The 12,887-nt window shown below is 41.9% G+C and overlaps 1 protein-coding gene across 4 annotated transcripts in view; it reads left to right on the forward strand.

The window, feature by feature from the left end:
- Positions 1–5,891: 5,891 nt before the first annotated feature.
- LOC145350089 (transcription factor Sp3-like) overlaps positions 5,892–12,887 on the forward strand; it is a 62,280-nt gene continuing 55,284 nt past the window's right edge. For 2 of the 4 annotated variants that reach the window (XM_080198973.1, XM_080198976.1), the window contains exons 1-3: positions 5,892–6,116; positions 6,313–6,404; positions 6,594–6,698. In XM_080198973.1, the coding sequence (XP_080055099.1) occupies positions 6,110–6,116; positions 6,313–6,404; positions 6,594–6,698 (204 nt within the window). In that variant the 5' untranslated portion in view covers positions 5,892–6,109. The remainder of the gene's footprint in view (positions 6,117–6,312; positions 6,405–6,593; positions 6,699–12,887) is intronic. The other 2 variants (XM_080198974.1, XM_080198975.1) reach the window with 2 other exon arrangements.

Consider the following 12,887-nt stretch of genomic DNA (forward strand, 5'->3'; position numbering starts at 1 on the left):
ACCTGACAAAGCAGTGTCAGTGTTTAAAAGAGAAAACAATCAAGTGATTAATTTGGAGTTTTTTTCAGTCAGCAGAAGGAGCAAAGTAAACTGAAGGAGATGAGTAGTTTCAGTTTGGAGTTCTGCAGTTTGAAGTTAGAGAAAGCACAAGACAATAATGTATGGAGGCAATGAGTAATAACTAGAGTGTGACATAGAGTGAAAACATACAAACGTAAGAGTGAATCAGCAAATAGGATCTGAGTAGGAAAAATATGATAAAAAGGCAAAATTAAATGTGTATTATCTGATTGCAGGCAGCACTCATAACAAGGTAGATGAATTGGTGACACATGGAAATAAATGGGTATGATCCGGTTGCCATTAGAGAGGGCTGGTTACAAGTAGCTGGGAACTGAATAATTTGGGGCACTTTCAGTACAGAGGTCAGTATAATAGTGAGAAATGACCTTGGTTTGAAAGATCAAGATGTAGAATCAATTAAGGTGGAGATGAGAAGTAGCAAAGGAATAGCCAATGGTCCCCTAGTAGTAATTACAATAGGACAGACTATTAGCCATAATGAGAAGTTGTGAATAAATTGTGGTAACCATGGACACCTGTAATCTTCATGTAGATTGTATAAATAAAATGTACAAATTTAATCTTGAGGAAAACACAAGATGGTTGGCTTAAGTGGACTGGGAAACTAGGTTAAAAAACAAGGTGGTAGAGAAGCAGTGACAGACATTTAAGGAAATGTTTTATAACTCTCAACTCCATGAAGAATCGTGGAGTCTGAGAAGAATGCACGATCTGTAGTTAATTAAGAAAGTTAAGGATGGCACCATATTGAAAGAAAAGATGTACAATGCTAACACAGAACCTTGGAAAGAGTTTACAAAAATTAACAAAGGATGATTCAAAGAAGAATGAGAGAAAATTCATTAGAAATTTAAAAACAGACAGTAAAAGCTTCTACAAGTATATGAAAAGGATAAGGTGTCTGAACTGTGTGTTAGAGAGTGAGACTGGGAAATGATTGGGAGAAAATGGAATGGCAGAGACTGTGAACAAACATTTTGTATCTGTCTTCTCTGTGGAGGAGACAAAAGCATCAAGAATTGAGGCAAAAGGAAAGAGGGAAATAAAACAATCACAAGAGCAAAAACTAGTGGGAAAACTAATGGGACTTGAAGCTGACAAGTCCCTTGGACCTGATGGCCTGCATCTTAGGATCTTAAAAGAACTGGCTGCAGAGATAGTGGATGCACTAGTTGATCCCAGAGATTGGGAAACTGTAAAGATAAAACCCCTATTCAAGAAAGGAAGAAGAAAGAAAGCAGGACTCAACAGACCAGTTAGCATAATGTTTGACATTGGAAATTTGCTTGAATCCATTATTATGGAGGTAGAATAAAGACAGTTAGAGAATCATGATACAATCATTCAGAACAACATGGTTTTGTGAAAGGGAAATTGTGTTTGGCTAATTTATTAGAATTCTTTAAGGATATAACAAGCAGGGTAGATCTGGTATGTTTGGATTTCCAAAAAGCATTTGATAAGTTTACTGCACAAGATGGTGTGGGGGTGAAATATCAGCATGGATAGAGGATTGGCTAATTAATGGGAAACAAAGAGTCATTTTCAGATTGGCAAACTGCAACTAGTACTGTGTTATAGGGCTCAGTGCTGGGCTCTCAACTATTCACAATTTTTATATTATTGACTTGGATGAAGTACACACATCTCCTGGATATTGGTAAGAAAGTAAGTTTGAGAACAGTCTGCAGAGGAATATGGATAGGTTGTGAGTGGACAAAAAATTTGGCAGATGTATATTGCATGAGTATAATGTGTGAAAATGTGAGACTGTCCACTTTGGCATGAAGAATAGAAAAGGACATTTGAATGGTGAGGTTGCAGAATGCTGTGGTGGAGGGATCGGGATAATTTTATACATGAATCACAAAATGTTAGCATGCAGATACAGCAAGTAATTAGGAAGGTCACTCTCCTCCATCTGGTTGAACTTGTTTTATTACCCAACAATTTCTCGTTTTACTTGTCTTATTTCCTGCAAATAAAAGGTGTGGTCGTGGGCTCCAGTTATGCCTGTCTTTTTGTGGGTAATGTGGAAACACTTCTTTTTCTAGTTCTACTCAGGCCTACTCCTGCAACTCTTTTTCCATTACATTGATAACTGTTTTGGTGCCACTTCATACTCTCGTCAATACCTGGAATCATTTATTGATTTTGCTGCTAATTTCCACCCTTTTCACCTTCACATTATTCATCTTCAAAACTTCTCTTCCCCCTTGGTCTCCATTTCCAGTCAGAGGCTGACCACCAATATCCATTAGAAGCTCATTGATTCCCACAGCTACTCTGACTACAGTTTCTCACACCCTGCTTCCTGTAAGGAGACCCTCCCATTCTCCAAGTTTGATTGCCTCTGTTGCATCCGTTCTGATGATGCCATTTTAGGAAATGGCGCTTCTGACAGGTTTGCCTTTTTTCTTAACCGAGATTCACCACCCCCTGTCATTGACAGGACACTCAACCAGATTTGACCCATTTCCCGCATCTCTGCCCTCAACCCTGCCCCTCCCTCCCTGAACCATGATAGGGTCCCCCTTGTCCTCACTTTCCACCTCATCGATCTCTGCATTCAAAGGATCATCCTCGACCATTTCTGCCAACTCAAACATAATGTTATCATGAAACATATATCTTCCCCTCACCCTGTGTTTGAATTCTGCATGAACAGCTCCCTCTGTGATACCCTGGTCCACACCCCTATCACGCCCAACTCCTCATTCTTCCCAGGCACCTTCCTTTCCAATCACAGAAAGTGCAACCCCTGTCCCTTTACCTCCTCCCTCCTTACCATTCAAGGCCCCAAGCAATCCTTTCAGATGTAGCAACATTTCACTTGTTGGTCTATTCACCGCTTCTAATTTTGATTTGACTTATTATTGTCACATGTATTAAGATACAGTGAAAAGTATTGTTTCTTGTGCACTATAGAGACAAAACATACTGTTCATAGAGAAGGAAACGACGAGAGTGCAGAATGTAGTGTGACAGTCATAGCTAGGGTGTAGAAAAAGATCAACTTAATGCAAGGTAAGTCCATTCAGAAGTCTGACAGCAGCAGGGAAGAAGCGGTTCCTGAGTCGGTTGGTACATGACCTCAGATTTTTGTATCTTTTTCCCGAAAGAAGAAGGTGAAAGAGAGAACGTCTGTGGTGCATGGGGTGTTTAATTAAGCTGGCTGCTTTGCCAAGGCAGTGGGAAGTGTAGACAGAGTCAATGGATGGGAGGCTGGCTTGCGTGATGGACTGGGCTACATTCATTTTGTAGTTCCTTGTGGTTTTGGGCAGAGCAGGAGCCATACCAAGCTGTGATACAACCAGAAAAAATGCTTTTTATGGTGCATCTGTAAAAGTTGGTGAGAGTCATAGCTGACATACCAAATTTCCTTAGTCTTCTGAGAAACGTGGACTATTCTACATTGGTGGGGGGGACCTAAATGCAGATTGGATGACCGCTTTGTGGAATAGCTTCGCACAGTGTACAAGCATGACCCCAACTTTACTGTTGCTTAAGATTCAGCTCGGAGTCTTGCCAACATGACCTGCTGCAATGCTGCAGTGAAGCCTGATGTAGGAGCAGCACTTCATCTTCTTATTAGGCATATTACAGCCCTCAGGACTTAACATTTGAGCTCAACAGCTTTGGACTGTGACCTTTCTTCTTGTCTTTACCTTTTATTCCCAAACAACTTTTGTTCCTTTGTAAAAACCCTCCCTCCTCCATTGGGCCATCTGTTATTTGTTCTTGGGTTTTGCTACGTCATTGTTGCAATCTCTCCCAGTCCCACTGTTCCAGTGTCCCCCCGGCCCTCTTCATCATAGATTTATAAACCTTCATAGCATAGAAGAAGGTCATTCAGTCTATTGAGTCCATGTAGGTCAACAAACGTTTTGACTACACTAATCCCATTTTCAAGCGCTTGGCCCAGAGCCCTTGAGTTTACTGCAGCACAAGTGAATATCTAAATATTTCTTCAATGTTATGAGTTTCTGACTCAACCACTCTTCCTGGCAGAGTGTTCCACATTTCCACCACTCACTGAATGAAAACACTTCTCCTCGACTCTCCGCTTAGATTGTCCCCTGGTAATTGACCCCTTTATTAATGGAAAAGGTGCCTCCCTCTCCTTTCCTATGTATGCCCGTTATAATCTTGTACACCTCTATCAAGTTCCTTCTTGCCCTTTGCTATATCCCAGGTTACCCAATCTCCCCAGATCTTCCAGCCCAGGCAATATCTTGATAATTCTCCTCTGCATCCTCTCCAGTGCAATCACATCCTTCCTATAATGTGATAACCAGAAGTACATGTAGTATTCCAGTTGTGATCCTACAGTGTATTACATATAATCACATTTTTCCCTTCCTCGTTCTGAAGAAGGGGTACTTAGACTAAAAACATTAACTCTATTTTCTCTTGCTATGAATGCTGCCAGACCTAGAACCACGGAATCCTATAGTGCAGAAGGTGGCTATTTGACTCACTGACCATAATCCCATCCAGGCCCTATCCCCACAATCCCATGCATTTACCTTAGTTAGTCCCCCTGACACTACAGGGGCAACTTAGCATGGCCCCACACATCTTTGGAATGTGGTAGGAAACTGGAGCACCTGGAGGAAACCCACATAGACATGGGGAGAATGTGCAAACTCGATACAGACAGTAACCCGAGGCTGGAGAATTGAATCCAGGTCCCTGGACCTGTGAGGCAGCAGTGCTAACCACTGTGCCACCCCTGCTAAGTTTTTCCAGCTTTCTCTGTTTTTGTTTTGAATTAGCAAGGCAAATGGCCATGATTGCTTGGGAGCTGGGAAGTCTTGCTGCAGCTTTACAAGGCATGGGTGACACTACATCACTACACTCAGTAGAGAGTCCAGGTTTAGTCTCCTTATTCAAGGAGGAATATTTTTGCATTGGAAACAATTCGGAAGAGGTTCATTATGCTGATTCCTGAGATAAAGGTGCTGTCTTATCAGGAAGGGTGGAGTAATTTGAGTGTTCAGAAGAATGAAAAGTGATTTTATTGAAACGTAAGGTTAGCACTGTTGCCTCACAGTGCTAGGGACCACCTGGGTTCAATTCGGCCTTGGATGACTATCTGTATGGAGTTTGCAAGTTCTCCCCACGTCTGCGTGCATGTCCTCTGGGTGCTCTGGTTTTCTCCCAGTTCAAAGATGTGCAGGGTGGGTGGTTTGGGGAATTAGCATGATCAATGTGTGTTAAGATGAGGAGTAAGCTGCCCTGTTGAAGAGGTGTGCAGATTTGATGAGCAAACTGGCCATGGTAGGGATTCTACGACTGATTGCTTGAGAGGGTGGAGGCAGAGAGGATGTTTCTGCTCCTGGGACGTTGAAGTAGAATTTACAAATTACGGGTCTTGCATTTAAGACTGAGAGAGTTCTCAGAGGGTTGTCAGTCTTTGGAATTTACTAACTCAGCCTTGCTATTCTGATGTTTGATCTAGAATCGAGTTAAGGGGGGTTGGGAGGGTGGGAATGTAAGGCAGGAAAGGGGTTATATCACACCAGCCATGATCTATGAAGAGGGAAGTCACCCCCAGCAGCTTTATTGCTCAAACAGCAACAAGCCCCATGCTGGAATATCAGGGAATGGCCTCGCGCCTCTGAGCGATTGTCTCCCCTCCCCCACCCGGACAAACAGGCAGCCGCTCACCCAAACCTGCTGAACGGAAGTGGGATGATTGATTACTCCAGTATCCAATCGGCGCTCAGCTCAACCGGACAAGGAAAGGATATGAACCAATGAAGATGCAGTGAGAGGGTGGGAGCTTCCGCCAGCAGGTTGGGTTGCAGCGGCAGGAACGTCGTGGTTTTTTTTCTGCCGACCCCCGGACGGTCCCGGCTCGAAGCCCCACCCTTCGCCCGCTTCCTGCACCGTCAATCAAAGCAACACACACACATACACACACAAAAAAACCCCGAGCGACGCTCGCCTGGCGCCAGCGTCCGAAACACACCATGTTAACCGTATAAACCGAGCCGGTGTGAGTCACCCGGGAGTCGCTATGACTGGTAGGTTTTGCGAGGGAAAGGCCGGTGTGCAGCGATGGGGGTCGCTGAGAGGCGGCGAGGGGAGGCCGGGGCCTGGGCCAGGGGCTCAATCTGATTACATTTCCTTCACGCCGTTTCTGTTTTGCAAATCTCCTCTCCCTCCTGATCTTGTTTTATTTTCCCCCCCCATTCCCCTCCCCCCCTCTCCCTTTTGCAGCTCCAGAAAAGCCAGTGAAGCAAGAGGAAATGGCTGCGCTGGACGTGGACAAGCAGAGCGAGTATCTGCAGCACCGAAACGCCGGGGCGCAGGTAAGGCAGGCCGCCCGCCCACCCCCACAGCTCGCGCGCTTTCTTTTGTCTCGCAGTTTGCAAATAAACAGAATGTGTAATGTTGGTGTGTGTTCACATGTTTAAATTTTGATGTGTACGGTTACTTCCTGTGTAAGCCCCGGACTAATTCACACCCACTTTCCTCCTAAACCCGCCCCCTGTGGGTAGAACATTCAGCCGTCACCGCTTGCATTGCTGGCAGCTACGTGCAGCAAGATCGGCTCGCCGCCATCGGAGACCGTTGGAGCCGCCACCACAGTTGGGACCGGGCTGGTGAGTCAATCAGACAGTGTGTGTATGTGAACACGCATTGAAAACAAAAATTAAACATCGCAAAAAAATAAAGTTGCCCATCTGTTTTCCCCCCCCCCCGCCCCCTTCCCGATCGCAAGTATGATTATCGGTGCAGCCAAGTTCTGCAAATTCGATCTTTTTGATATCGACGTGTGAAAGTGCCATTTTTTTTGCAAGAAGGCAGACATGATCGTCAGGCGAGTTGGTTAAAAAATGATAAGCAAAATGCGCCGATGTGCATACATTTCATGCAACTTTATTCTTTGAACTAAGATGTTGTTTGAAAAATTAAGGCCCGCCAAAATTGGGGCCTTATTAACTTAATTTTCAAAATGTTTAGAAACAATCCTTCTAAAGTATGTGTATATCAACAGAATTATTTTTGTAACTGCCTTAAATGATGATCGATGCTTACTAAACCCCCAAGTAAATACTGTTCCTTAAAATGCATTACACACCTGCGTCTCATATATTTTCTATAATAATTGTTTTCCGGTCTGTTGAAATAAAACCCAAGAAAATCTGGGAGTAGACAATTTTTTTTTTGAAAAGAGAAACTGCACGATCGCTTTCCTTTACTACCTGCTTAAAAAAGCAGTCTAACTTTGTACAGTGTATAGTACAACAATGTTTTAACCATACAGTTGGCTTGTTTTTTCAGCTATCTATTTCGTTCTGTTCTTTAAGAATGCAAAGTGAATATGGGAATCAAAAGCTCAGCAAAGCTTTATGCTGATTGCCATTCTCTGGTATGAGATGGCAATTTCCTAGTCGCTACAGTTTTTGATCTTCCAGGTGCCCATGTGATCAAAAATATTTTTGTTAATTTTCTGGAAGTTACTAGTGGTATTATTAAGGGGAAAGGGCAATGTTGTCAAGCATACTAAAGTGATTTGCAGAACAACAATGATTTATTGGTAACTAATGTGGTACTAATTATATCGGCACTCATAGTTAATGTTAGTTTGTCTGGATTTTGGCCATATCTTTTGACAACTGTATTGGGTTTACAAATCAAAGGTATCCCAGGGTGATATGATATGGTTACCACTGCATGAGCTTAGTTTTACTTTCACATGCTAAAATCTTTGCAATTTTTTTAGCAATAAATAACTTCACCTAGTTCTTAATTCTTCTGTTTCCACATATCCCAGCAGCAATAGGATCGGCATAATCAACTTAGCATTTAATTATGATAAACCTTCCAAAATATCAGCCATTACATATTTTGAGTAGTGTGAGATCAGATTCTGAATCAGCATTTGTTTTTCTGAAGGTCGTACCTTGCATTGGACTGGAACTAGTAACTATTATCTTTCTAGCTTGTGTACTGTGTAAGTTCATGCACCCATTCCAGGCAAACTTTGGTGACGTTATCTCCAGAATGCACCCACATCTTCCAAACCATGAGAATTAATCATCTGATTCAAAATCTTCCAATTGTGATCTTGGAAGACCACTATATTGCAAAGATCTTCAGCTTCACTAGAAACAACAAGTCTTTAATTTAAAAGTTAGGTGAGGAAAATACTCTTGGATCTGAAGTAAAATGGTACAGAAAGTTAAAATTGAGGAATTTTGTTTCTGTTGTTTCCAGAAACAGGTCTGTTGACTGGAGAGGGGAAATAAATAACAGGAATATTCTACACTGCAGAAATGGCATGGTTGTGTCGTCCTTGTGCATTCCAGCAGTGTTTATCTTAACTGAGTGATGAAAATGATTACTAGAACTTAAATGCAGACATTATAAGAATATAAGAAATAGGAGCAGGAGTAGGCCATCTAGCCCTTCGAGCCTGCCCCGCCATTCAATAAGATCATGGCTGATCTGGTGGATCAGTTCCACGTTCCTGCTTTCTCCCCATAACCCTTAATTCCCTTGTCTATTAGAAATCTTTCTACCCGTGACTTAAATATATTCAACGAGGTAGCCTCCAACACTTCAATGGGTAGAGAATTCCAGAGATTCACCACCCTTTGAGTGAAGAAGTTCCTTCTCAACTCTGTTCCAAAGTGCTCCCCCTTATTTTGAGACTGTGCCCTCTAGTTTTCCTTTCTAAGTGGAAAGAATCTCTCTACCTCTACCCTATCTAGCCCCTTCATTATCTTGTATGTCTCTGTAAGATCCCCCCCCCCTCAGCCTTCTAAACTCTAACGAGTACAGGCCCAGTCTATTCAATCTCTCCTCATAAGCTAACCCCCTCATCTCCAGTATCAGCCTGGTGAGCCTTCACTGTACTCCCTCCAAGGCCAGTGTATCCTTTCGCAAATGCAGGGACCAAAACTGCGCACAGTACTCCAGTTGCGGCCTCACTAGTGCCCTATACAGTTGCAGCAAGACCTCCCTGCTTTTATATTCTATCCCCCTTGCGATAAAGGCCAACATTCCATTCGCCTTCTTGATCACCTGCAGACTTTTTTGTGATTTGTGCACAAGGACCCCCAGGTCCCTCTGCACATTAGCTTGCTGCAGCTTTTCACCCTTTAAATAATATTCCCTCCTACTGTTATTTCTACCAAAGTAAATAACCTCACATTTGCTAACATTATACTCCATCTGCCAAGTCCTCGCCCACTCACTCAGCCTATCCAGATCTCTCTGCAGACTTTCCGCGTCCTCCATGCAATTTGCTTTTCCACTCATCTTCATGTCATCAGCAAATTTTGTTATCCTACACTCAGCCCCCTCCTCCAGATTGTCTATGTAAGTGGTAAACAGGTCATCTGTACTAGAATAAAGGCAACCAAATACATATGGTATATTTTCTCTTCATCAGAGGAATGTGCAAAATTTGTAGATGTCTTGTCATTGCGATGCACAACACAAATATCGGTCATAGAGACCTTCAACAGGGAAAAATACTTGAGTTACCTGCTGCTGTAATTCTTTCCTACTATATACTAATCTTACCAGTTAAGGTAGTATGTACCTAGGCTCCCCTCTAATTCTGTTGAGCTATCAAAGAGATTAATGTTACAACTAAAACTGGATTAATTTAGCTTTGTTTTTGGAAGTGATTAACTTGATATACTGAAGGTGTTTATTGAAACCCACTTAAATTCAAAATATACAGACGCTAACATTTTTGTTTTGCCACAAGCTGATGTCCTGTTGTATAGCGTGATATTTAACTGCTAATTTGCTCTGTCCCAATTTAAAGGCTCTGGGAACAGGATCATAAGTGCACACATCAAGAAAATTGTAACTGTGTGAACCGTTAGTGAATTAGGTGATTGTAATTGCATAAATTTCAGCTTCAAGTTAATATAATGCATATGAAATGCTGGCTGCTTTTAGATTCCTGAAGTATCAGGGGAATGGGACCATGTCGTACTTTTGTGGTTTTTATCTTTTTGGCCTGGAAAGATTATTGGATTAATTTTGTTATGAAATTAAATTTGGCCATTGAAGAATACTACTTGAAGCACACACTTTCTTTGTTCAAGCACATTAGCTGATACTTGCCCCTCAGGGTGAGATTCCATTCTGGCCTCAGGTCAGAAGTTTGCACATTGTCTCTGGGTACTGTGATTTCCTCCCACAGTCCACAGATATGCAGGTTAGGTTGATTGGCCATGCTAAATTGACCCTAGTGTCAGGGGATTAGTGGGATAATATGTGGGATTACAGGAATAACACCTGGATGGTATTGTGGTCGGTGTAAACTCAATAGACTGGCTGTCTCCCACATTGTAGGGATTCTATAACTCTGAAGGTTTTGTGCATGTCAGGCTAGTTTGTAAAGATACATTCATATGACATCTGGAAATACACACACATCTATGATACTAAAATGGCCTCCTTTGTCTGTTTTTGTTATGACTTATGCTGAACTTGGTTTACTTTCTATAACACCCACACTGGGAGCTAGATGCCAATTTTCATTGGCAGCTTAATGAAGAAATTTTCAACACAGCTGGAGGAAAGTTAAAGTTTATTTATTATCACAAGTAAGACTTACATTAACATAGCAATGAAGTTGTGGTGAAATTCCCCTAGCCACCACACTCCGGCGCCTGTCCGAGTCAATGCACCCCAACCAGCCCATTGTTGGGGGGCGGGTGAGAGGGAGAAAGAGATTAAACGTGGTGCTTTTCCTAAATGTGTTAAAGTCTTCCGATTTTGGATCTGAAATAGAATGGAGCTTTTTTTAAAAATTGGTGCCAGTCAGTTTGGCACTGCATACTTGCAGAGAAGAAATGGCCCTGTATCGAGAGCAAAGTTTGTAGTGTTTGTTTTCTGAATTTGAACATTGGATAAAATGCTCTGCGAAGAGTAATCAAACAAAAACATTCGTCAACAAAGTAGGTGTTCAGGTTCGTGTGAAAGAAAAGGAGGATTTTAGAAGGATATTCCAGACATGCAACTTTAATCCTCCTTATCGGCTGTCAAAAGTATATTTTTGGTAATAAATGTAACTGGGTTATCACAAATAGGATTGGTAGTCACAATATTCTGATTCGTTCATGACACGAGGATGACAAGTGAGCATTCTGGCTTAAAAATATTCAAGTGGAAATGAGAATAAATGGGGTATAAGAGAGAAGGCTTCAAATGTAAGGTTAGTGAGGAGGAACTGAGGCTGTGTGAAACCAAGCTGGAAAAGAAATGTTTAGGTAAGGTTCAGTGACTCTTGACCTATAACTTTGATCCAGTGCAGATTTTGACAAAAAGAAATGGTATTCATGTTTTAATGACATTTAAGCTTTTTAGTCTGTTATTTTGGGTAGAACATTGCAAACATGTAAGTAGTTAAAGTACTTGCAGCATTTTCTAATGCTGACCTAGTGGACAATATGAACTATGATGTATCAAGAATAGCATTTTGCGTATGATCAGAAGAGTTATAGGTGAGTTAAAAGCACAAAGCAGCAAACTTTGGGCCTAGAACAAAGAACCAGCAGTCTGTCTTAGTTATTGCTGGTCAGTTTGCTGATGCTGATGTGAGAGAGTGAGGTATGCCAACGTAATGAAGAATTTGCCTAAGTTTTGAACAACAACTAATTAAAATTTAGCTTAAGTGTTCAGTTGAGTCAGTTTTCATGGACTATAAATTAGTCCATTGATTTACATATGCTATCGCCATTTGGTCGTTACAGTTCTCCCCTGTAGAACTGAAACTCTTACAATATAAGGGAAGGAAATCAGCAGATAAGTAGGGGGAGGTTTGAGGTTTTAATAGCAATATACAGTTTATCGGAAGAAATTGGCAAGTATATGTAAGCATAGTACAGGAGGTGGGGGTCACCTTGGAAACTGATATTAAATGGTTGTTTGAGTCTTTCCTAGTTGATCTAGTAGAGCATTACCATTTGGTCTTTGCGCGCCATACATCATTTAGAATTAGTGGTTTCGTTACTCTGCAATGTAATGTAGGGTGGAAGAAGAAAGAGGAGGGCAATTTACGTGTTAGATTGGAGAGAGCAAGGAAAATGGATAACAGCCATGTATTGAAAAATAATTACGGAGGAACTATTTCAATAAAATCACAGTTGGTGAGATAGGTTGCTGTCCTAGTCTGAATGTTTGTGAGGCACAGCAGAACTGCTTAAGCACAGCTTCAAGAAGTGGGGACGCTACAGAAGAGGGAAAAGAAGGGAGGAAGCATGGGAGGAGGAGGAAAAGAGTAAGGGTACAGGCAAAGAGATGGATAGAATTGAAGGCGAGATAGTAGAGGCGTACTGCTCATTGAACAGTGGCAGTTTTAAATCATTTTGAAGTGAGTTGGAAGAGGGTTGCTGTAACTTGCCTATTGACTGGGGATGAAAAACCTTTGAGGTGCTCATTTCTCTAGCTTTTCTCTCATGCTGACCGTTCGACTTTGGAACTTCTCTTTCTACTTCTGATGTTCTTGGTGTCTTGCACTCCTATCCTGTACTCTTGCTCTCTGTTTTTCCTTTTGCCACTTTTTTTCTCTCTGCCTTTCTTTCAGGTGGGAATTGATAACCAACTTGGAAAGGGCTCACTAATGGCTGCTCTTTTGGTGGGAGTTACAGGAAAATGTGGCTGTTAGCAGATCTTTTTTCCATTCCCTACCCTCATGTTTTTAACCCCTTTATCAGTATGATTCCATGACTGATGGCTAATCACTCCTATCTCTACCTCCTTCCTTTTACCTCTTCCTCTGTGCTCTGCTTTCACTTTTTTTCATTCACTGTCCTTTTCTC

This window comes from Carcharhinus amblyrhynchos, chromosome 11, assembly GCF_965287045.1.
Source record: "Carcharhinus amblyrhynchos chromosome 11, sCarAmb.v2.hapA, whole genome shotgun sequence".
Taxonomy (NCBI): Eukaryota; Metazoa; Chordata; class Chondrichthyes; order Carcharhiniformes; family Carcharhinidae; genus Carcharhinus; species Carcharhinus amblyrhynchos.